The sequence below is a fragment of the Cygnus atratus genome, chromosome 3 (assembly GCF_013377495.2).
Source record: "Cygnus atratus isolate AKBS03 ecotype Queensland, Australia chromosome 3, CAtr_DNAZoo_HiC_assembly, whole genome shotgun sequence".
Classification (NCBI taxonomy): domain Eukaryota; kingdom Metazoa; phylum Chordata; class Aves; order Anseriformes; family Anatidae; genus Cygnus; species Cygnus atratus.
Window position 1 is genome coordinate 92,693,160 of NC_066364.1, and position 25,519 is coordinate 92,718,678.

General features: G+C 35.9%; 1 protein-coding gene across 10 annotated transcripts in view; it reads left to right on the top strand.

Moving 5' to 3' along the window:
- Positions 1-25,519, top strand: part of SRBD1 (S1 RNA binding domain 1) — a 127,677-nt gene that overhangs the window by 15,490 nt on the left and 86,668 nt on the right. For all 10 annotated transcript variants that reach the window (XM_035559707.1, XM_035559734.1, XM_035559758.2 and 7 more), the window contains 6 exons: positions 543-678; positions 5,345-5,448; positions 9,455-9,562; positions 16,866-17,023; positions 18,290-18,380; positions 19,425-19,532. In XM_035559707.1, coding sequence (XP_035415600.1) covers positions 543-678; positions 5,345-5,448; positions 9,455-9,562; positions 16,866-17,023; positions 18,290-18,380; positions 19,425-19,532 — 705 coding nt within the window. The remainder of the gene's footprint in view (positions 1-542; positions 679-5,344; positions 5,449-9,454; positions 9,563-16,865; positions 17,024-18,289; positions 18,381-19,424; positions 19,533-25,519) is intronic.

Below are 25,519 nucleotides of genomic sequence, written 5' to 3' on the forward strand. Positions count from 1 at the left end.
TCTCTTTGATCTAAATTGTAATTTTGATCTAAATGTGTAATAATCTCAAGGAGCATTCAGGAAGCTGTATTTGGGATCCCTGTTACTTGTAAAAATAATGAAAAATTTTATGGGCGTTAGGCGCTCAAAGCAAGAAATGAGTTCTGAGGATGGGTAGGTTCAAAAGAGATTTTGTGTTTGTATAACATAAATTACTCCTGTAACGTTCTCTGCAACTTCTCAAAATTTGTTTTGTAAAGTTGAACTAATAACTGACCAAACTGAAGTCCAGGTGGTGGCTTTTGTTTATCCATCCCTTTCATGAGAAGGTCTGTGTTCAGCATTTCCTGAGGACTCTTTGAATTTCTTCCCTTGGTATGTTCCAGTCAGTATATGTTAGGTCAGTTTCTGCATTAAGGTATGCAGTAGGTCCGTGACTGATGAGAGTTGACATAATTTATAATTGGATAAACTCCAAACACAGTTTTTTATTTAATACGTATTAATAGCTTTTTGCAAGTTTTATGCTAAAATACCTATTAACATTTGTTTCTTTTATTCAGATGTCAGCAAAGGTACATTTGTATCCAGTCAGCCTTGGCAAAAGTGTCATCCAAAAATGGAAATGAAAAAGATATTGATAAATTCCAGCTATACCATGAGTTTTCTTGTAATATAAAAAATATTCAGCATCATCAGGTACACCTTCAAATTTTGTTTTTCTTTTTCTTACTATTGTAATTAGCACAGATAGCTTTGCTTTTGAAGTTTAGTTACCAAATGTAATAGACTTCAAATTCTTCAAATACAGGTCAAAGCTGTTAATCTCTGCACTAACAGAATAGAGGACTGTATCTTCACTATGTCTATTGTCTAACTAATTCTCATTAAAGCAATATTTATAATGGCATAGGGATCAGAGATTTCATTGCTGGTATGACTTATTTTCAGCATCAGTGCCATGCCCTCAGTTTCTTCCACAAGTGACAAGCGCACAAGTTTTATCAGGAGAGGGATAAAGGATAAGTGACAATTTATTGTCTGTGTGGGGTGAGAATGGGATATTGCATAGTTGTGGAAGTTACTTGGTTAGAGTGTAAGTATTTGAAGCAAACTTGGATAAACTTAGTCTTTGTTTCTTTTGGATGCTTGCTGCAGCACTGAGCCCTCAGACTGCTTATGGCTAGAATGCTCAGAGCCATTTGGCACCAAGCTTGTCAGGTGAAACTGGTGAGAAGTATCGGGGGAAGGATCCAGAAAATTGAAATTGGAGATGATCTACAATAGCAGCTCTTGTCAGCAGCAGCGTCATGTAAAAGTTAAACAATCTAGATAGAGAAGCTCTGCAGAACCCCTGAAAATGGGTTTGTTTTGAAAGTCAACGGTGTTCCCTTATGTGAGACATCTTAGGTTATCCTAAGTCTCAGGTCCAGTTCTACATGACTGAAAAAAGAACTGGGGGACAGAGCCAATTTACTGGTGTCTGAGAAGCTGATGTCTTGATAGCTAGGCTGCCCCTGTTACTACAGATCAAAGACAAGTCTGATGCAGTCAGTGCAATTATCAGGGCCTTTACCCAGGTTCATTACTAGTTGCAAACTGAGTTGTTTCTTGGTTTGGTCACAGTTATGTAGCTTTAAAACAAAATTGTCAACTGCTTCCATCCAGAAATATTCTTTGGCTGCCTTATTCCACAGCAGAATAATCTATTGTATGCAAAATTACCATTTTAAAACAATGCAATATTTTGAATTTATCAATGATTTCCTATTTCTTGAAATGGATTTATTATTCAAACTATTTCACAACATATATCGGTTACCTTTAAATGCTCTTCCAAACACTCCTCCCAGTATGGATGCTGTTAGGTGAAAAACTAAATTGCTTCTTGTTTGGCTGCTCTTCTATTGAATGGACACCTCAGCAGTCAAAGACTCGAGCTTTTCCTGCGCTGAGAGCTGTGAATGCTGAGCTACGCATTGTGGATTGGGCATATGAGTGTTTTCTGGGATGACGGTATGATTTACCTCTTGTTCAAGGCATCGTTATTTTCCCTGTTTTACATAAAGAAAACTTGCTCAGATAGAGCCAGGGCTCTAAACCGGATTTCCCAAACCTGCTCAGCACTCTGCCCCTGTGGCTGCACTGTTTGTCATCCAGGACGTGTCCTTTTTGTATCTTTTTGATGTTAAGTTTAACTCAAGCAGTTCTGATTTATTTCTCCTTTCATCAGTAACGTTAAATCCTCTTTTTTTGTCCCTTTTTTTTTTGTTTTTGTTTTTGTTTGTTTCCAGTGAAGTAATAACCACTGTTCTTGCTGCTGGTGCTTCTGTAATCACAGGTTGACTCTGCACTCTTACTTGTATTTCATCTCCTAAGTACTACTGATACTGCCTATTCTAACATATTTAAGATTCATAGTAGAGAAATATTCAAATTGGAGTCGTTTGAGCTTCACTGGGGTTTCAAGGCCCTGGGTATATCAGGGCTCGTTTTTGCTAGTCAAGAAGAAAAAAACATTTTATGATCCTCTCTGATGTGTGCAGTTTGCTATTTAAGTTCCCTGTTTTCTAAAAAAAAAATATTTTGTTCAATTTTCTGATGATTTTTGCTTGTTAGTTTTCTAGTTCCTTTCTTTGTTTTTCTTTTGTGATTTGATGATGAAATAAGGAAGGAAAACTTTTTCTTTCTTTTAATCGGAGTTTAAGGGGAACAGGCAGTAAGTAGATTGTTGTGTTGCCTATAAGAGGGTGAACTGTGTTTATGACCAAAGCATTTGCAGCCTTGGGGATGACTTGCAGAGTATATTAAAGTAAGGTCGAACAGTGTTCAGTAAGCTGTAGTTTGGTCCTGTGGCTGTACAGCTGCGGGTAGCTGAGGTTGTGTATGCGGTAGTTCAGCGTTGTTTTCTGTGTTGCTGAAAGGCATCATTCTGTGTGGTAAGATACGCCGTGGAAAGATGGAGATGAGACACTGGGAAAGACAGAGCCAGGTTTTTTGCTTGAAAAGGTTAAAATACTGGATGTGAAATAAGAAGGAACTTGTGTAGGAAGTCTGACTCCAGATTTTGACACAGTCGGATGGCTGTAGGTCCCTGCATCTGGACTGTCTTGCTATCACGAGGAGTTTCAGCCATGGTTCCTTCCCCTGGCAGCAGAGAGAACAGAACTGGGCTCTTTGAGGATTCAGTTAGGTAGCTATACCAATGCTGCCACAACTAAATGAAAAGTCTTTCAGGAGTGTATTTTATTTTATTTTTTTTGACTAATTGTAAGCAGTTCAGCAGTTGTGTATGCTTTGGGTTGCTTTCATGTATTTGTAGAAGACTGAATTGCTGGAAGGAAAAGAATTTATTCATAAAGTATAATGTTTGAGGCAAATGCTCTGTTTCAATCTCATACTTAAAAAAGAATTGGAAATTAAAGTCCTTGGTAAAATATACAAAACTTAGTGAGTCTGAGTAAATCTGGGGCATAGAGGAGAGCTGTGAAATAGAAAGGATGTTGCATTTTTGTGATAAGCAGAATTAGGTTTGTGATGCATTTTGTGACTAGATTAAATAATTGTTCTTGCTTTTTTTTTAACCATCTGTACTTTTTTTTGCTCTTAACCCTTCCACTGGATCTGTTCATGTCTAGCATAAAAGCAGTCTTTTCTCCAGAATTGAAAGATTACTTTGTCTAGAATAGTTGTATTTGAATGTTAATTAAATATATATATCTTCATTATCTTAAGAAGTGAAATTGACTAATTGCTTTCCTCACTGAGCATTTCCTAGATGATAGCAGTTCTCTGAACACATCTCACTTCAAACAGGAGAGGCAGATTTTTTTCAGAATAAAAAAGTAGAAAAAATATTAGCTAGTGCAGTGCAGCTGGTTTAAGTTGAGGTGACTGACACGTTCCACAGACGGAGCGCCTGTGGAAAATGCGATGCAAATCTTGACCCTGCTAACAGCGTGGTGAATGATGACATTATAATTCTATCAGATGCATTTTTTGTCCTGAGCATCATTTTGATTTCATTTTAGCTTGACATTTAGCTTTTCTCTCTATTTAAAAATAAAATCAGAATAAACATGAAAGCATTTGATTTGTTAAAATGTGTCTTTCTAATCTCTACATGAAAACATTTGCTTTGGCAGTCAAGGTACCAGATGCTATAATATTTCACATGCAATCTTTATTATTAGCTTTGTTGTTCAATGATATGTCAGGCCTGGTATGTCACAGGAGCAGTAGGGCTGAGGAATATAAATTGGTAGTATGTCCTGGAGTCATTTTAAACCATTGTATTTAACATATGTGACATGTCTGAGTTAGCTAGTGATTGAATTAAAGTTCATGACTGACACGGAATGCTCTGTTGTGACAGTGCTTAGGGCCTGCTACGTACAGCAACATGTGTAGTAATACAGGAATGTCAACTTCTAGCAGATTTTTTATTTTTTGTTTTTGCACGTTAAAAGTATTTTGGAAGGGAAAAGGAACTCTAAAAACGTGTTTTATTTGTAGCTGCTTCTAAGTGCTATTTTGCATCTAAAATTCCTTGCTTGGTGAGTTTCTTTACTTAAATTGTAAGGTCTCTTTCAGGTGACCATTCCTCATCTTCAGAGTGAGTTTAGACTAGGAAATGCCCACCAGTACCCGCCAGTATCCACCACTTGCGTTGCCATCCTGTCTTTAAAGGGGGAATCAGACTTCCATTTAAAATAAAACTGCATGCAGATAGCACTTGTGCAGCAAGATTTATGTTTAGATCATGAATATGCAGTTGTGTACGCAAGACTGCCAGAAAAGTGCATACATTATAAGGCTGCAGCGTTAATATTGATGTAAAGAGTGTAGCTACAATATTTTCAGCTGTTTTTGAGCTAGGTGTGAATAACTGAAAATTCGTCTTATTGAGCTGACTACCTTTGTGTCACAAGCTCTGATTTACAATTAATTTTAAATTTGGTTGCTCTTGGGAAACAAAATCAAGGACTAACTTTTTCCCTTTGTGATCTCTAGCTCTGATTGTAATTACTTTTCAATTCATTTCTTGAGTTTTAATTTGGCTTATAAAATTACTCAACCAACTAAATTCATGCTGACTTGTGTTGTAAGATATTTAAGATAAAACTGAATCTTGGGATTGCAGACTCGGTGAAAAATGTAAGCTTTGTTATGCCGCGGTGTGATTTTAATCTGTGTTTAAATTGTGGATGTTATCTGTACAACCTCTTACTTTGTGAACTGATTTACTGTACCACCATCATGATTTGCTACAGAATGTCAAGCAAGCGTGTACACAAATGTTGATAAGTTTATCTTTTGGATATTTTGTGTGTCATCTGTCTCTGCCATTTATGTTTGCACTCAGATTCTGGCCATTAACCGAGGGGAAAATCTGAAGATCCTGACAGTGAAGGTCAACATTCCTGACGGGGTGAAGAACGAATTCTGTTGGTGGTGTGTCAATGAAAGGTCTGCATGGATACATATTCTTACGGAAGTCTTTTTTTTTTTTTTTTTTTCCTGTAGACACCTACATACTGAAATATACCTCACATGTCTTGTTACATTAAGAGAACAATTTAAACAAATGCATATTAGATGAAGCTATTAAATGGATACGTCTTACTCTGCATTTCCCACTGCTGTGGCATTACACAAAAAAGATCATGCCTTTGGCCATTTCTGGGAAATTCTGGCTCCATTCTTCAAGCAATTGAATTCTTTAAAAAAAAAAAAAAAAAGCGAAGACATAATGAAAGGTGAATGTATTTTCAATTTGAAATATGCATCACATCTGTAGTCTTCAGCAAAAGAAATTTGCAGAATCCAATGGAATATACTTCCAACTTCTGAAAAATAACTTCATATGCCTGATTGCAATGATTAAAGAGGGCTGCCTCAGATTTTAAATCAATAAAGGATGTAACTTTGAAATCTATATGTCAGGAATTTTGTTCATTGACATGGCTAAAAAATGTATTGGATTTAATAGACAACCTAAATGTGGTTGTGTTCAATCCATAATTCTCAAATATTATGTGACCTGATTCTTGTGTTATGATCTCTGGTTAAGTCAGAAAATTTTGGATGTTTCTCCTATTTCTTATCAATTTACTCTGACAAGTTTCTTTTTTTTGCTTGTAGTGAGACCCGTTTAGTATTGCATAATTTTGATGGCTTTTTTACAGAAGTTTTGGTTAAATATATTTTGTGCGGTATCTCTGTCACTCTTTTTCTTGGAAACTGCACTGTACCTTGATGCTCTTCGTTGGAGAATATTGTGGTCCAAACCCTGTGCATCTTCCTTGCACACACAAAAGACAGGTTTATCTTCCTTAAAAGGCTGAGATATTTAGCACTGTTGTGAGTATATCTTAAAAACCTTTACCTCTGCATCTTAAAATTCAATTACCAAATGGGGCAAAGAAGACAGAGGAAAAATAAGGCTTCTTCAATATGTAAAAGCAAATATTTTTCTTCTATACAGAGTCCAAGAAAGAATGTGGTAAAAATGCACGTTTTCACTGTAGAAAATTCACAGTTCTGTTTCCAGCATGGGCGCCCCTGAAAGAATTAAAATGTTTCACTAGATAATATAATCTAGGACTAACAGGAAATCACTTTTTTTTTTCAGTAAAGTATCAGGATTAATAAACACACTGAAGTATAATTTTAATTTTAATAAATGTAATGGAATTTCCATCTTTCTTACACCCCTCCACCTCCACACCCTCCCATATATTCTGTAGGCAGAAAATAACTACCAGTCTTGCTTTTACTGCATCTGTGACAGGATTTGGAAGCACTGTGAGCCACAGATAATGGAACAGCTTGTCACTGCTACACAAATGAAAGTGGGATGTAAATTGAGATATTCTTGGTTGATTACACTTTTGTGAGTCATCCTGAGATAAAAAGAATATTGACCTTGGAAATGGAACTACTTATTAATACTTGGCATTTCTGAGGCTATATACGCTCATAGCTTTTTACTGTTTAAGGGCAACTTCTCCAGCACCACAGGATTTCAGAAGGAATGATTTTAGTAGGTATCGATACATTAACATCTATCACAGATTCTAATCTTCCTCGTTTGATTGACGACTGTTATCGAATTGGCAAATATTTCTTACTCAATGTGTATTCTACTCTGCAAGCTTGGAAGTAACGGTCCAATGGTGGTAATTGCATTATTTTCATTGCATTGATTTACTGGATAGAGCAGAAGGTTAAGAACACTTGTTTGGGGCAAGGAGTTCAAAACTTTGCAGAGGAATTAACTGATTTGCTGAAGGTCACACCCATAATCAGGTGCAGGACCACAAACACAACCTTGCTACAAAGTCTGCCCAGTGTTCTAGCCACAAGACAGTATCATCTACTGCCTATTGAATTAGTAGTAAATATGCTGACCTTTACTTGTTCTTCCGAAGTTATTTTTTTAGCATTAAATGCCACCAGGATGGAAAGTGAAAAGACTTTGAAAGACGAGAATTCTTCATTAATGTATTGAGCTCTGTGTAGATGCTCTGAAAATACCGTGTTTTCTTTGCAAAGGCAGAATATTTTATGCCTGTAGTAGCATCTATATTTTGAAATTTAGAATTGCACTGAAATCTCAGGAGTATCGTTATACCTGACCCTATGGAATGTACTTCTTTACCAGAAAATGGGATTTCTGTAGTTTGACAGCATACATAGCTTCATTAACATTAGAACTGTTAAGGTCCTGAAGATTTAATTGTGAAGTGGGAGATAGGGAAAGGAACAATGAGAAACAGCCAGAAGAGGGGCTGCTTAGCTGGCTTTGTGCATAAAGGTGTGGTGGAGTTCTTCCTTTGGAAGGGGTGTGAATTTGTTTCAAAGTACGATTTCATCCGTGAAAATGAAGTTCAGTGTCTGACAATCTTTTTTGTCAGTTTCTAGACAAAATTCTCAAATACTGTGTAAAGGCCATGGTACAGGCTTTAAAGGCATGGTTTATGTGTGGTTACCAATTTGATACAAGTTTCATGTAGTGTCTTGGAGGAAAAACAAAACTCTGCTCTTTGTGCTTCAGGTCTAAAAGCCTAGATGTGCTCTTCTAAAAGCTCTTCCTGGAATGGTTATTAGTTGATATGAATGGTTCTTAATGTCGGCTACGTGAGCATTGATGGGGTTTGCCCTTTGAGGTGTATTAGTGGTCTAAGCTGTTTATGCTTATGGTGATCCTAGTTGGGAGCACATGCACATAATAGAGCTGATCAGTGGAGTAAGAAGATATTATGTATATGGAGGTTCTCTAAATAGGGCTTCATTTAAAGGGCTTTAGAAGTCAGTTCTTGATTAAATAATTCAGAAGAATCTGTTGTTAGAGGAAAGCTTAACTGGACTAAGATGTTTAAAATTATACACATATGCTTATACTTTTTCACTAAAATGGATTTTCCTCTTTCCTCACAAAGTATTGGAACGGTGGAAATGTAGTATTTGCTATGAATTGAACTTAGTGTTTGGCTGTTTTTTCTTTTGTAGCAATTTTAGGATTTCTAATAGAATGTTGCTTGAATAATTTTAACTTGTGTATAGGTAGATAATAAAAACATCTGCTGTGATAACCAATTTACAGATAAAAGATTTACTATCCAGCATTAGTGGATGAAACAGCAGGGTGAAACAGCTGCCAAATTTCCAAATTCATTCCTGCTTGCACTGAGGATACTTTCTGGGGGTAATGTAAAGTCATACTTGCCACCTGTACAAATTGCATGTTTATAGAAATGAATGGCAATAAGTGGATTTAAACCTTTGGCAGTTTTATATGCATATGGAAAAAGTCTCTAGTTACAAATAAGTATAGTAGAACTATTTGTAAAAGCTGTTAGCAAAGGGTTGATGAGGTCATGTGGCTAAGCACTGAAAACTCTGGAAGTTGTATAAGTAAATGGTAAGCTTAATTCTGCTCCCATGTCTATGCATTGATACAGTGTTGACTTGATCACACATTTCTCAGCTATTATGTACACAGATACTTAGAAAAAGAAAAGCTGTCTTGGAAAATTGTAGAGTCCACTTAAACAACTGAAAAGCTGTCTGGGTAGGAGCAGTCAGTTTAGGATTCTTAGCATTTCTGAGTGAGTGCAAGTAAACAAAGCAAAGTCAAATGTGAAATTCAGTCCTGTTTTTTGCCTTAAAAAAATTTTCCAGACGTTTTAACATATCTATCTATCTAATCACTTTGTAGTTAGAGATCCAGGCATGTGAAAAATACACTGAATGAAAGAAAGCATGGATGTTACCAGTATTTTTAAAAGCAATGAAAACAAAAATAGTTGGACTGTAACAGAAAATGTTCATAGTCTTACTTCCATTTGAGCATAATATACCTGACTGTCTCCCTCCTCCCTTTTCCTTGGGAGTACAATTTCCTTTTTATTTGAGTTTTTGTACATCTGTTTAAAGCATTTATTGATTTTGTTTTTCTATTCTTACGCAGATGGAAACCAAAACAATTTTTAAAACCAGAATTAATGAGGATACTACGAAACTCAGTAGAGGATGCATATAAACGCCTTATATATCCTCTCCTCTGTAGAGAATTCAGGTAAGCCCAGAATGAAAGCATATTTTCATACTACCGATTTCTTAAAAATTCTCTTCTACTTGTTTTATACTATCTTTTATACATTTGAAAATATGGGAAGTCTTTTACCCCTCCATGTTTTCAGAAGAAAAGAACTATGTAGTCCTGTGTTCAGTAGATATAATTTGTGACCCTTTCCAGTTTATGCTAGGATAGAGAAATGATCTTCCTGTTAAGACATTTTGCACGTTTTATCTGTTTTTGTCTTTGTTTATACATTTATGAAGTATGCTATAGAGATACATTACAATAATAGAGTTGCATCGTTATCCTCGTATTAGCTTTAAAGTATTATGTTGTTGAGTTTCCCCAGTGTCTCTTCATGTCCCAGCAATAGTACAGTCAGGGACTTTAGTCTGACTCCAATTCTTTTTACCTGTTTGAAAGAAACCTACAAAGTAATTGTTATGGCTGGTAGTGTCCCTAATGTTTGTTGTCTGCACTTCGTGGTAAATGCAGTAGTCAGTGTGTTAGTCTGATACCATTTTTGTGGATATTATAATGGCACTAGAGAAGTCAGTAATTTTATTTCTGGTGATACTGTAGTAATAATATCATCAGATGGAACGCCACTTTGTGAGATCTATGATATTGTTCTAAACTTAAAACTTAGAGTAAAAGTAATACTAGATAGGGTATTTCCATGGTTAAGCGTAGCAGTTTACCATGTAATTGATATGATTGAATATGTCAGTCTGCATTCTAAAAGTGTTGTCTTCTAATGACGTTAGGCTCAATTTGTATTTGAAGTTTTCATTCATGGCTCTTGTGAGGCCTCACCTTGAATACTGTGTTCAGTTTTGGGCCCCTCACTACAGGAGGGGCATTGAGGTGCTGGAGTGTGTCCAACAAAGGGCGGTGAAGGGTCAAGGGAACAAGTCCGAGGAGCAGCCAAGGGAGCTGGGGTGGTTCAGCTTGGAGAAAAGGAGGCTCAGGGGAGACCATATTGTACTTTACAGTTACTTTAAAGGAGGCTGTAATGAGGTGGGGATTGGGCTCTTATCCCAAGCACCAAGTGATAAGACAAGGGGAAATGACCTCAAGTTGCACCAGGGGAGGTTTAGGTTGGATATTAGGAGAAATTTCTTTACTAAAAGAGTTGTGTGGCATTGAAATAGGTTGCCCAGGGAAGTGGTTGAATCACCATGCCTGGAGGTCTTCAAGAAACATGTAGATTTGGAACTTAGTAACATGGTTTAGTGGCAGACTTGTCAGTACCAGGTTAAGGGTTGGACTGGAAGATCTTATAGTTTTTTTCCAACCTGAATGATTCTGTGATACTATGGTTAATGCTAGATATGATTGTAGACCACATATCAGCCTATTTCCCTTATGAAAAGGGAAAAAAGTCATGCTTCCCATACTTCATGATAAAAGGAGAAGTAGCAAGGTCTGTCTTCCTCTTAGGGTATAGGCAGCCAAAAGCACAGTCCTGCTACATCTTACCCATCCATTCTACCATTCTTTTTTCCAGCCTTCTAAATTAGTATTAGCATCTAGGATGAAATTAACTCTCTTCCTTTCTAGGCTGTTTTTTTCCCCCAAAGCACCTGGCAAGAATATTGTCATGTTGGCTAATGGTACTGATGCTGTGATTCTTCTCTTTGGAATACAAGAGAGACTGCCTAAGTATTGTGTGTTTGATTTGGGCAAGGCTTCCTGATATGTGACCTAAATTTTAAAATTTGTTTTGAGGTAGTTCAACTGGAATGTATAAGAGACCTTGTTTCTCAGATCAGAAACATTAAAATGGCTTGTGCCAAAATGGCTTGTGTTGGTTATTTAGAATATTAAGTATCTGAAATCCGTAATCACATTGTGAAATGTAGTTCTTCCTTACCTGCCTGGCTGCTCTCCTATGTTTCAGCTCAAATTGGAGGTGTTTTTCCTTGCTTCTCACAAGCATTGTTAGATGGATGTTCAGTGTTCTTCCTGGTAGAGAAGAACTGACAGCTAGTTTTGAACAGCAGATATTTGTAGTGGCTTTTGGGTTTGTTCTTTACAGTATGTTGTGTTCGGTCATTATTTTGCAAGTGAAATTGCTTCACATCTTTTGATTAGTCACCCTATGGTGAGCTTATCTTTTGCTAATTTGGATTTCACTGTTTTTGAAAATGAGAGTTGACTCATTTTTGTGACCTTAATATGTGTAGCTACTTCAGGGTAGGCATTGTTTGGCCAAAGTGATGAACATATCGAGACAGTGAGTCCAACTGTTGGCTTCCGTCAAATGGTTGTGAAAGTCTTTTATATTCCTACCTTTCTCTAGAATCAAACTTAAAACAAAGGTAACAGACTTACCTTTTAGTGGGGTTTGTTTTTTATCATGAGTAGTCAAACTGTGACATAAGAGTTCTTTTCTTGTGTTTTTGCTTCATGGTTCCTACCACAGGACTGTGCCCCAGCACATTTAACTTTTTATTCAGATTTTAATAACAAGAGGTGTTGTGTATAACAGTGTGAGAGCTGCTGCAGCAGTAGGTTGCTGCAGGATTTTCTGTTCCCTTAATTACAAAACAAACAAACAACTTTCTTCCCTACTACTTCGTAGATGTAGCTCATAAGGCATACTTGAAAAGAATACTAAGCTTGCTGCCTGTTCCTGAGTGGATGTCTGCTTATGTTTTACTCATTGTGATAATTTGACATGATTGGCACTGTCTGGTTAGGAAAAGCTGAAACTGTCCCTATGGAGAAGAATGTAAAGCACCTGCCAGTATTATTCCTAGTCCATGACCACTTAACCCCTTAGCCTTCTTTTATTCTTTTCCCCCATACCAGGAGCTGATTTTTAGGACTCTTGCAAAGGGCTGCTGAAGTATTCAATACCTCCTTTTAGCATTAATACCTCCAATCTATCCCACGCTGTTTTTTTTTTTTTTTTCTTTTCATTTTATTATCATTAAATGTTGGAACAGAAAGTTTCCAAGAATGTATTGAAATTTCTGGTGCTTCTAGTGATCAGAAGGATAAAACTTGCCAGCAAGGCAGCTACCTTATTTATTGTTTAATTTCCTTTCTTTCACTCTGTCAGATACCATCATTTCTTGTATCTGGTATAATAATGTCCAGTGTTGCTTTTGGCACTTTGAAATACTTTTTATCTTGTTGCAGTTCTGCATGGAAGGATTCCATCAGGATTTGTTGCAAGTGATGTGGCATGGCCATTTTTTAATGGATAATCCTTTCCTAATTTTCCATGCTTTCTTGAAGTGAGTGCTTTTCTCTCTTCTGTCTTTAGGGACATAAACATTTCTCTGTATATCTTGTTTCACACCTGAAGCTAGTTTGCAGATATTTTTCCAGGGAAAGGATTGCCTCTAAGACTGTATATGGAAGTGTGGAGTTCTAAATCTCAGTTTAAAAAATGACTCATCTAACTTTGAATAAAGAAGCTAGTAAGTCGTGATTAGCTTACTTGCTTTGATTACAACATATTTTAGTGATACAGAGTCTCAGGACTTCGTAAAGTTCAAGGGAGGGGCTCGAAATTCTGACTACGTCAATACTTTTTCATTAGGCAACTGCAGTTTTTTGTGTGTTTTTTTTGCTGTTTTCATTTTTTTTTGTTTTCCTGTATTTTTTTTTAATTTAATTATCTATTTTTTTATTATTATTATTATTTTTTTTTTTTACAAAATAATCATTCCTCTTGTGTTTGTAGAGGAGGGCTGCTCTCCTCCTCTGCCTTATCTCTGCCATATTAATGAGAATTATCACAAATTGCAAAAACATGAAACTAGGCATCTAGCCATTTGGATGAAGCCAATTGTGCTCTGAAAAAGAAAGAAAATACATTTTTTTGAGGTAGCTTAATATTTGTTCAAGGATCAAATGACTATTCCAAACTTAAAATTAAAGGCCAATACTTGGGACAGTAGATCATGTCATTGACACAAGTGTTGAGTGAGAGACAGTTAGAGAGAAAAGAGATGTCTATATTTGAAATTAAAAAATACAGGATATTATGTAATAGAAAGGCCATACATTATGTTCCCCCTACGCACCTGGCACTTTCAGTAACATTTCCTGTTACTATAAAAGTTTCTGTATATCCATGCCAATTTTAAACATGATTTCCATAAGGTGCACGTAACTAATAGCATGTGTTTAGGGGCAACTTTAATTCCTGCACAAGATTCCCTTCACAGGTGGACTGGAAGGTGGGTGGATTTAGCCCCGTGGACAATAGGGAGCCCATATCTCTGGGATAGATGGAAAGCTGGAATTCAGCTTGTACCTGTACAAAGCCTCCAGTCCAAGAGCTTTTAACTTTCCCTTGTTTACAAACCAGTTTTAAAATTCATTTCTATGCACATGTGCTGGCTGAACCTCTGTTGTGCATGTATGTAGAAGATCCATACAGTTGTGAGGTTTAGGTATTTGCTTTTTTGTCTCTGACCTCTTACAAATTACATCCAGTATTTCTGGTAATTGCATGGACTAGAATTCAGCCAGCACCTCCACCAATTACCCTGGATTCCCACTGGAAGAAGGTGGTTCTGTAGTTTGGGTTGCTTTTATTTAATGTTTTAAGAATGGGATGAACTGTATTGTATTACAGAAGGATGCTGCAAGACTGAATGGCAGGAAATGAAATGGCAACTGAAACTCAGTCGAGATGACTGTAAAGTGATGCTTGTGAGGGAAAGTAATTCTCCTTTTATATAGAAAATGATGAACTCTGGAACTACCCTGGCAGTCAGGAAAGTGACTTTGGCACTGTGGGAGGTAGTTCCATGTAAATGTTAAGCGCTCAGAAAAGATTATTTAGTTGAGGAATAAAGTCAAAACAGAGAATCATAGATATAGTTTGCTTAAATTTGGAATTCAGATCCCCTCAACTCAGAAAAATAATAAAAATATAGATAGTTAATAGTTAGTTAATCAAACTGGAAAAGGCCCAGTGAAAGGGAACAAGGTATGAAATTGTTTCTATGTAGCGGGTTGACTGGGCTGCGACTTCTCATCTTGGAAAAGAGAAGACTTACGGAGATGGAGTGTGAAGAGTGGCACAGAATTTCCAGGAATAAATTTTTACTCTCTGCTAGTATAAAATCTATGGGGACCATAAAAGTTAAAAAAGTATCAGCCTCCATCCAGAAGGTGGCAGCTATTCTTGCAGTTTGCCATGGACCTGTAGAACTTGCTGCTAAAGGATTATGTGGATGCAAGATCTGTGCATGGGTTCAGTGGGATACTGGCTGAGTAGCTGGACAGGAGATTTGTTGTGGACTGATAACGAGACAAACAATGTCAAGCTCAGGAAATAACTCTGAGCTGAAAGCAGTTGGAGGCTAGGATAAGAGTAGGGAGTATTGTATACCCTTCACCATCTTTCTTTAAATAACATCTGTGTTAATTCCGTACACTTGATACCAGACAAAAAAAAAGGTCTTTTGTTGCATGTTTTCTTAAAAAGTACCCTACCAACAATGTGAGAAAAAACAGTTCACTGAGCTTTAACACAAGACTATGAAACTGAATTTTAGCATACCTATGGAGGGGAAAAAAAAAAAAAAAAAAGGGGTGGTGGTGGCGGGGAGGTGTTAAGTTCCTTATATACCAATTGCCCACTTGTCCCTAAGCCCGTTCTTGTGTTTTGCAATCATTTTACTTGTTTATTTCTTTAAAATATTTTTTCCTTTCCTTGGTTGCTCCAACTTTCAAAATGGACACAATGGGCTGGCAGGGAGGGAAGTTGTGAACCAGCTATGTGTGAAATGCAGCTAGGGTCGCAGAACTTACTGCTGGCAGTAACATCTCTTTGTGAACCCACAAGCTGCACACAAGAATTGTGTGAATGACTGAGAGCTGGAGAGACAAGCATTTACCACAGATTGGCAAGAGGACCTCTAGACCACAAATGAGAGATGAAGACTTTTTAAATTCCTCTGTACTGCTGTGGGATGGGATAGGGCTGAGCTGGGTGTTTGATGGATTCTGGGATTGCTCAAGTGAAGATTCTTGATTTTTTCCACATTTAAAGATTACCCAGAACAGCTCCATATCCGGTTGTGTCAAATAGCCTCCATGAGAGTTGTTTGGTTTGTAGCCTGCATGAGACTCAGATGTTGTGCAATGGTTGATTTAAACAACTTGAGTAGTACCCCCACCACCATGTTCTTACAGAGTTTAGTTAACTGGAATTCATTTTTTTTCTTCTGTGAAAATAAGCTCGGATATTGCATTTTTTAGTGATGTGTAGAAGAAAAAGGGAATAAGGGCCCTGGCACCACTAAGTTCTTTAGAGGCTTTGCTGGACTGCTTTTGCTTGCCTAATCCTTGTAGTTATGGACAATGTAACGGGGCTGAAAATGTCAATGAGTGTCTGCAAGGAAAAAAAAATCATATAGATAATGAATATTTGTGTCCGCATTGCTTTTTCAGTTTTGCTCGTTTATGTAAGATGCTGTACTGAGACAAAAATACTTGTCCTTACCAATCATTCACTGGACACTTTTGACAAATAAGACATCGTGCATCTTGTACACCTTCACTCAACAGTGCTGTGAATTGTCTCACATAGCACTGTCCAGTAAGCATTCTTGCTTAATGTCATTGAAATCAAATTGTTAATGCACTAACTACTACTTTCAGTTGAAGAACATGCAAAAGAACGGTAAGGAATATCATGACCCTGGGAACCTTCTGGTTTGTTTGGTTCTTAGAAAGCAGAGAAATCGCTTACAGAAATGCATCAAATCTACATGGTTCTGTGATACCTGTTAAATAACTTAATTCATAGATGGAGCTAAACGCCTCAAAAGTCATGGTGTGTTAACAATTAATTGGGTAGGCCCTTGCACATTCTCTCCAGTAGCTCTCAGCCTAAATGATGATCCTTTTTTTTCTGGGTAGTGATTTTTTTTCAAAACTGGGAAGTTACTCTAACTTCAGTCTGTGTCCTCCTCAAATCCATTTTTCTTTGCAAGTAGGTATCAGTTTTCAAGGGAAGCTGTTCTCCACTCAAAATTATGAGTTGATGTTTGAATGTTAATTGGTATGTGTACATTTTTGTTGGTGTTTCCATTACGCTGCTTGTGTTGGTTTACTTTCTTATACAATTCTCTCTGGTTCTAATCGATCCTTTTTTTTTTTTTTTTTTTTTTTTTAAGTTTTCAAAACATGAGTGAAAGTCTAATATTTAGTTAGAGATGATGAAAACATAAGTGGAAAAAAAACCTTATAAATTTGGAACAACTTGAAAGTGCATTTGAGAACTAATTCAGGGAAAAATGATGTTTGCTTTCATCCTTCTAAGATCGAAGTTGACATCTGATGCAGAGAAAGAGTCTGTGATGATGTTTGGGAGAAATCTTCGGCAGTTGCTTCTGACCAGCCCTGTGAGGGGTCGTACTATGATGGGAGTAGATCCTGGCTACAAGCATGGCTGCAAGTTGGCTATTATTTCACCAACCAGTAAGTTTCAATTAAAAATATTCATCTTTTTTGAAAGGACTATTAAAAATACATATATATATTCAATTGCAGGAAGGAGTACTTTCAAAACCATACATTTTATCAAATTGCTTTTTTTTTTTTTTTTTTTTGTTTAAGCTTTTAGTGGTTTTCACACATCCTGTCTTGCAAATTCCTTTCTTCAGGCATAAAGTTAAATTTCTTGCACATGGATTTCAGTGTCTCCTTTGGTATTATTACTCCTTAATAAAATAGAATTTAAAATTCCCTCTGCCTTCTTGAATACAAGTTCAAATAACTGTGCCTCTCAGTAGTCACCAAAGAGAACACCTGGCATTTTTATTGTTTAACAAAGAGTTTTTGAATTTAAGTGCTTTCTATAAATTAGCTTTTTTTCATGGGTAGTATCTTGGACATCTGGACACTTTATCAGACCTTTTGTTGTGTTAAAGTAGTATGTGTGTTAATGTGAGAAGTCAGAAATGTTGTATTTGCAGAACCTTTTAGTTCATTTTTAGACAGATGTAGAAGACAGCCTTCCCAGTACATCATAGCTTGATCTGGGGATACACACCTCTTTAGGTGCAAGAGGAAATTGTTTTCCTTATTTTGTCTTTGCTTTTGACTGGAAATATGCAAGCCCAAAGAGGGTGTAAGAAATGTGTTTCTGACATGAGTTAAAATGGCAATGAAGCTGAAGTAAATAGTTATTAGCTTGCATTGTACCACGAGGTCTAAGTATCAGTTAACACATGCTTATTTCCATATTTGATAGGTGGGATCATGGTAAGAGCTGACAATGGAGTTCTGGTACTCTTGGAATGCAGGTCTATAGACTAAATTCCTAATTGTCATCTCTCTTTGGTAGATGTGCCTTAAAAATTAAAATAAAAATTACTAGATTATAGCATTAAATCTTCTGCAGTAAATTGCTACTTTTCTCTTTTGATGATATAATATTTTATATGTCTATTATGGCTACATGCTCATTATTTGTTGTTTGGATATGGTCTCGGGGAAATGGAAAATGCATCAGCTCAATTTGCTTTGGCAGCCAAAGAGTTTTTGTCCTCTGCCCACCATGCTTTTCTTCTAACCAGATACAAAAACAAAGGGGAAAGGTGGCTTATTAAAAAGCTTTATTTGTGAATCATCAACTTGAGTAGTTCAGCAGGAAATAGCTTTGGAATATGTGTTTTTTTGTTTGTTCGTTTTGCCTTTGTCTTTTTTTATTTTGTTTTTAAATGGCTTTGCCTTTTGTTCCAGGTCAGATACTCCATACTGATATTGTCTACTTGCATTCTGGTCAAGGATTTCGGGAAGCTGAGAAGATAAAGAGACTTTTACAACAGTTCAAGTATGTTAAGGAAACTTCCATTTATTATTCTTTCTCACTAAACATAATGAAAATCTTCGCAGTATCAGTACTGGCCTTTGGGGAGAATCAAAATTTTACTGATTTAACTGGAATTATTCATGTTTTTTCTGTACTTCGGAGCTTATTTTCCTTTGTGTTCATGCTTTTACAGGATGTATACATTACAAGCATATGAAATGAAACAATGACTATGATTAAGACTGCATGCTATGAATGTATTCCCATAAAGCTCTGTCAATCCGTTTATTTTTAGGAATAGAAATTAACATTCAGCTAAGGTACAAAGATAGCCACACTATCTTCCCCCCCTTCCCACTCCAAACCACTCACTGATCTTTCCCTGTTCCAAAAGCCCTGTTTAGTTTTAAGATCTTTATTAAGCAAAAAAAAACCCTGCCCAGATAGATCTCCAGATGATCTTGCAAGTAGGGACAGCATGATTTTATTGTATTGAACCATTTTGGGAACCCCGATGGACAGACATCAGTTCACTGAATCAGTTGCTGAACGGCCACAGTATACAGCTGAGTTTGTCTTTAAGCGTTAGATTGGCTTTAAACATTTGTGATTTGATAGCTGATTGCCTCTGACTGCCCCCAGCACAGCCAATAATCTTGCAAGCTGTTGCAAACTATGATGTTCCCATTAAAGAATTAAGATTTTGGTTGCTTGTGCATTCTTTTTTTTTCTTGATGCATAACAGATGAAAGAAATACCAGGTGAATGAGTTTTAGGACTGTAAATACATTACACTTCTTTTACGAATATGAAATACCCTTTTTTTTTTTCCCCAGCTATTGCCATTCTTACAAATGAGTGAAAACTTTGACTCATCTCTTCAAGTCACATTGAAAACCTGTTAAGCGCAGTGTGATATTACAAGGAATAGGTTCTTATTAAATACGGCCATTGTATTGTGTAAAACAAGATGTATTGGTCATTGATGTACACTGAACATTATGTATAAAAAAGCCTAAAAAAATAGCTAAAAATAATTGTTCTTTTTTTCTACCCCACACAAAGCTGTAGCACTGTTGTGATTGGCAATGGCACGGCCTGCAGGGAAACAGAAGCTTACTTTGCCGATTTAATTATGAAGAAATACTTTGCACCACTGGATGTTGTTTACTGGTAAGATATCTTTGCTTGCCATGGTGTTTATCTGTTCAGCATATTTTAACTTTACAGGCGTTTTTTAAATGTAATGTTTTTAAGTGGTTCTTTTTGTTGCTTTGTCCGTTTTGAGTCAAGCTTGACCCATCCTTCTGTCCAAAGAAAAAAGGGTGTAGCTCTTCAGAGCATGGAAGTAGCTCTCCTGAGTCTGTAAGAGACTCAGTGAAGCAGTTTATTTTCTCTTCCTGAGATTCGCTCTGTTGATATTATGACAACAAAATATGAGAGAATAGTAACTCCAACATCTGTGTTTGGCATTGTGTGTTTATTTCTTGATAGATGAAGTTTAAATGCAAATGATAGAGCTTGTGTTGTCTGACCCTGGTATGGAATGCTTGCTAATTCTCCGTGTGTTAAGTTGTCTGGAAATAAATATCGTGTTAATACTTAGCAAATGTTTTGTTGATACCTAGTGAATACCTAGTGACTTGTCCTCTTAAAACTTCAAGTTTTATCCATTACTTTGTTCAAACTAAACTGTTCTGCGTTTGGTTTCGATTGTAACTGTACTATATTGCTTTCTTTTCTTCCATGCAGAACTTCTCTTTTTTCTTATTCACACCTAATATGTTTTTAAAGCGTTTTTGGTGATTGACATTAGATTATCTTTTGTGCTGAAGTTTAAGAGCAATATTTACTTTTAACTATCTTAGCATGCTGAAATAAGTTATCTAAATTGTTGAGAAAGTTCTGACCTTTTTCTTTTAAAACTACTATATACAGTTAATGGAACTTTTTTTACATAGATTAGGAAGTTATTTTACAGAAATGTTCAACAAATGTATTCTTCCTACTACATTATACTTTAATTTAAATTGCACTTGGTCTTTGTTTCTCAAATGAGCTTATATTTGCATACTTCAATCTGCTTTTTAAGAGACATAGTAAGGATTTTCTGATTTTTTTTAATGATTTGCAAAGGAAGGAGGCTTTTCAAGCTTCTGTGAAATTATGCATCCTATTTCTTGAATCCAAGTACAAAACAGCAGATTTTTGTAGACAGTAGAGAATGAAAAATACTTCATTTTGTGTGTTTCTTGGCAAATGTTTTATTTCACTGTTGTTCATTTCATATAGTTTAAAAATTCATTATGTTAGCGTAAACTATTTGTCTGAAAGTAATAGTGGTTTTATTTATTGGCCATATGCTCCAAAATGGAAATAACAGTTTAGTTTATACAGAAAAAATATTTATGCAATACTGTGGTGGATGGTTTTCATACTGTTTTCTTCTTTTGCTTCAATATTTTCTCCCTGTTTGTAGAGCAAGATTATAGAATTTGCAAAATAATTGATGGGGGAGAGAGGAAGAGTAAAGCTTAGAAATGATTAAAAGCTCTGGTGAAGCAGGAATTAGTATAAATTCTCTAAGGAAGAAGTTACATAGGTTACCAAGTCAGTTACTACCTCTATAGTTCTCTTACTTTTAGTTTTTTTCCAAAACTTCTTGTGATATTTGTAGGAAAAATATATGAATATAGTCTTGACTTTCAAGATTGATTCCTGGAAATGAAAACAACCATTATCAAAATAGTTCTTGCTTTCAGTATTTATTTCTGTTGTATTAGAGTTAATGATGTTTCCTTATGATGTGCTCCTGTGTGATGGAAAGCTGGTTCCTACTTAAGATTTCATGTGTAGAACACTGAGGTACTGTGTAGTAAAAGAAAGTTTGGAAGAGTGTAAGTTTTGTTGTTGTTGTTGCTGTTGTACTGTATGTTACAGGTGACTCTTGATGCTGTTGACCTTTGTGGCCCCATACTGTCGGGGGGGGGGGGTTACAGATAAACTGAACTTGTGGTCCTAGTATTTTTTTTCTCACATTTTGACAGTTTTGACTGAGTTTTTTCTTGAAGATTTGAGGTTCTCATGTTGCCTTTTCTGCTATAATGGTTTTATGTCCATCTCATTGCCTTAACCAGTGCTGCAGTTTCGCAGCCATGCTGCTGAATCCTGCAGGGTGGTTGCTCTGTTTGCTTTCTGGCTCCAGAAAACTCCTCCTTAATCTCCTTGGTATTTCTTAGTAATAGAAAGGAAGGATGACTCTAGATACACACACTTCATAATCAAATAAAATGCCTGGAATTTGTCAGTTTGAATTCAAAAACACAAGCAATAACTGAGGAACAATTAGTACAGAATTATCACTTGAGCAATGGGTGCCAGTAGGCATACATTATGAGAACTGCTCTACCTTTTTGAGGGAAGCTATGAGTAACAGCTTGGAAGAATATGTTCTGGTGATCATCTTACTAAAAATGGAAGAAAAATGTCCCACAGACCATGCATTTTCAGATCACACAAAAGATTCTGTTTCCATGTATAAAGTCTTTCCTTGATTATGTTGTTTTTTCATGATAGAGGAAAACGAGGGAATTGTAATTAGGCTGAACAGAGATCTTTAACTACTTCTGTGGAAACCCATTGTATGCATTTGGGATCAAGTTATCTCTGTAAATTATTTTGCATCTAAAGTCTGTGAGAAGCAAATTAAGTAACGTTGCAGCAATTCATTCGTAAAGAAGATCTGCTCCAGCAGGTTGCAATTGTAAATAAATAAATAATAAAAAAAACAAAGCAGTTTAGTGTTTGAACAGAAAAATAACAACAACAAAGACAAAAAAAAAATCCACACCTCAGTACTTAAACTGATCAGTTCCATCTAACACAATACCATTTCCAAAGCATTCTGCCTCTTGGTAATGCACTAAATTGCACAAAGTTGGAAATCCTTGCCTAACAAAATTGAACTCAGTTAATTGTTCTGTGCACGTTTCAGATAATTGCCAATGATATTTAATTTACAATCCTTTTCTCAAAGGAATCAAAATGTGAAATTTCTGGGCAGATGAGTTTGGGTTGTTTTAAAATCAGAACCCCGATTAACTTCTTAAGCTGTCATTCAGAAAAGGCATTTAGAAAGACAGAGAGGCACTACAGACTTTGGCTTCTTTGGCAAATAAAGCTTGTAATATGATATAAATTTTATTTATTGGTTAGAAGTGGAGAATAGAATCAGAACTGTTTATTAAAATAATCTCTTCATACTCTTTTTCTGTCCAGTTCATCATACAGAACTTGAATCATGCATTTTCAAGGAAAGGAGACAATAACAAAGTGTGTTATTTTAGAAGGAAGTGTGTGCAGTTGATGCATGCACAAATAATCTTGACAGGTGTGCATTCTAATCAAGGCTAATGATAACCACCTGAATACTTGGTGATTACATGCATGTCTGTGCATGTCCGCTGTAATGCCACTATGCATGTATTTATCTACAGAAATGTGTTGAAATTCTCTCCAGTGCTAAAGTCCTGGGCAGTCATTTTAGAGTTGTACATGAAGATATTCCCAGACTTCAGAGTCTGACTGTAGCGAGCACTTAACCACAGACATCAATGAGAATACACAGCTGAAAAGGTGAAATAGTGACAATAATCAAATTAACTGATTCTCACTTTAAAATATTTTGGTTGTATTTGTATCAAAAGAGATTTCCAAAATAATTTTGTTTATGGGAGCCAGTTTCTTTCAAACGTAACTATTTTATTTGATGACTTCTTTGTGTTTTACTGATGCTAATAAATATACAAAAAGCAAACTGTTAAAATAACAAGTCCTCAGCAATGGCAATTACGAAGTAAATATAATTTTACTGAAGCTTGTCAGAGAGAAGACAAATCAGAGAAGACAGTGGTAGGAAATGAGGCATGTGACACACTTTTTCTTGTGGCTTTAAAACCTGTCTGGACTCAGTTTGACAGTTTTTGATTTAAAGCAAATATTTTTCACTATTTTTACAACCAACACACTTTCAGATACCTACATCCAACTTAAATAACTGCAGGACTTTTTTTAAAGTGTAGTTTCCCTTTTAGAGCTATGTTTATTGACTTAGATTAGGACTGGACTAGAGCCCAGAGACAGTCATATCTAGTCTTCAGGTTTTTGTTACAAATCAGTTTTTGTTACAAGGTTCAATAAATATTCTTGATTATTTATGTTAGTTCTATTGTGAGTTCTTGCCAAAGATACATTGTATTATAACCAAAACAGATGTTCTGTTTTAGACAAGTGTATTTGTTTTAACAGGACCAGAAATGTAAATGAAACAACAGTGTGTTCAGCATTTACATGGCAGATGATGAATTTTTAGGATTTCACTGGCCATTTTGGATTAAATTAAAATCTTGAAAAAATTCAGGAATCTTATTCCATATTTAGATCACTGCAATTGTTGTTCTTTGATTGCTGCTGGTTCTAGGCATCTTGGAAATGAAAGCTGTCTGAATGCCAGATGAACTCTACTAAAGCAGGACAAGACGAGCAGCTCAATCATATTTGGAAAAATGAAATCACAATTTTTCTTTCTATCTCAGCGGTTCCACTGTCACAGTACAGGCACTCCTTTTGGCCCAGCTTTTCTAATATAGTTGTTACATTAAAGTATTTCAGTTCATTTTTTTAAAAAGAAAAAAAGCTGAACAGGTATCATGAATTGCTGGTTGCTTTCAGCAATTGGTAAAGAATGCAGCCAGGAAAGTGTATTTGGGGGGTGTTGTTTTCTAGGTGGCTTTGTGTTTGTTTTCTCTTATGCTTGGTTTTAACTTAATATGAAATCCTTTGCTACTGCTTACAGAAAAATTTTTCCTTACTCTCAAGGCTTTATAAACAGTGTAATTAATAATTTACTGCTGCTTAAGTTCAAACACTTCTGCACTGTGACGAATAGGGGAAAGTCTGTAATGTGTTGTAAAGTTCTCATTTGGTTTTCTTTAATGTTTAAATCGTCTGCTTTAGTATACTTAGAAATGTTCTGCTAAGGTAGAATAGGACTGTTTAATACCTTTTGAAGTTGGACCTTGGTGGCAAGAAATTGATTTAGAAATGTTTGTTCTACAGGGTTTTAGGTCCGCTTGTATTTTATAGGTGTCTGCACATGCTTTAAATATCCTTTTCAATTTAAATGTGTGTTTTATGTTGTTGAATATCTACATTATGCTCTCTCAGCTTTAACAAATGCCACTTTCAAGTTCCATGCCTCTACATTTCTAATGTTACACTAGCTTAATTCCCATTACTTTTCTGCTTCATAGCACTCGCAGTTTGAAAGGGACCTAACATTCGGGTTCACATTATGATAATTAGGTTTCAAAGCAGTGTGGGGGGATTAAGATGTCTGAAGTCTAGTTGCCGAATAAAATTCAGAACTACTTGTAAAACTTGTTTGAGTGGTTAACAGAAGTGGTTTTATTTATTCAGTGCTCATGCAGCATTAATCCGTATTTCATCAGGTACCCGCAGTGCTGTAACTCTAGATATGACCCTGGGACTTAATTTACCCCATCTCAGTTTTCCTTATTAATGTGCCATGAAAGAGGTACATGAAAGATAGCCAACATCAAAGCACCTTTTCAAATAAAGTGGTTGATATGAATCCTCTGGTATTTAACACTGTCTGTCAAATGTTTCAGCTGGTTTGCATCCTTTTACAAGCTATTGCTTGCTGCATTAATGCAGTTGTTTCAAGTCTGTTGAGAATACAAAGGGGTAGGGATATGGGAAACTTTATTCCCATTTCTTTTTTATTATGTTTTCTTCAAGTTGTTTTTGATGATATTTATGTACTCATACCTACACACTTTAGGTCACTAGATGTGTGATACAGAAGGTAGAAAATATCTTAGAAAGTTTTTGTGAAAGGAATACATATTCCACGGAAACAACACACACATTTGAAATGTGCACTGAAGATCTTTTTGTTATATTTTCACTTCTTGCAGGCCATAGTGAAGTCACAAGAAGTCCTAAACTATAAATAATTTTAGGGAGAAACAAGTTTAAGATGTGTGCGAATAAGACATGATCACTAAAAATGATTTAAATTATGTAGTGCTTTGCAACCAAACTGTATTCTGTCCCTTATTTAAAATAAACTTTCTTTT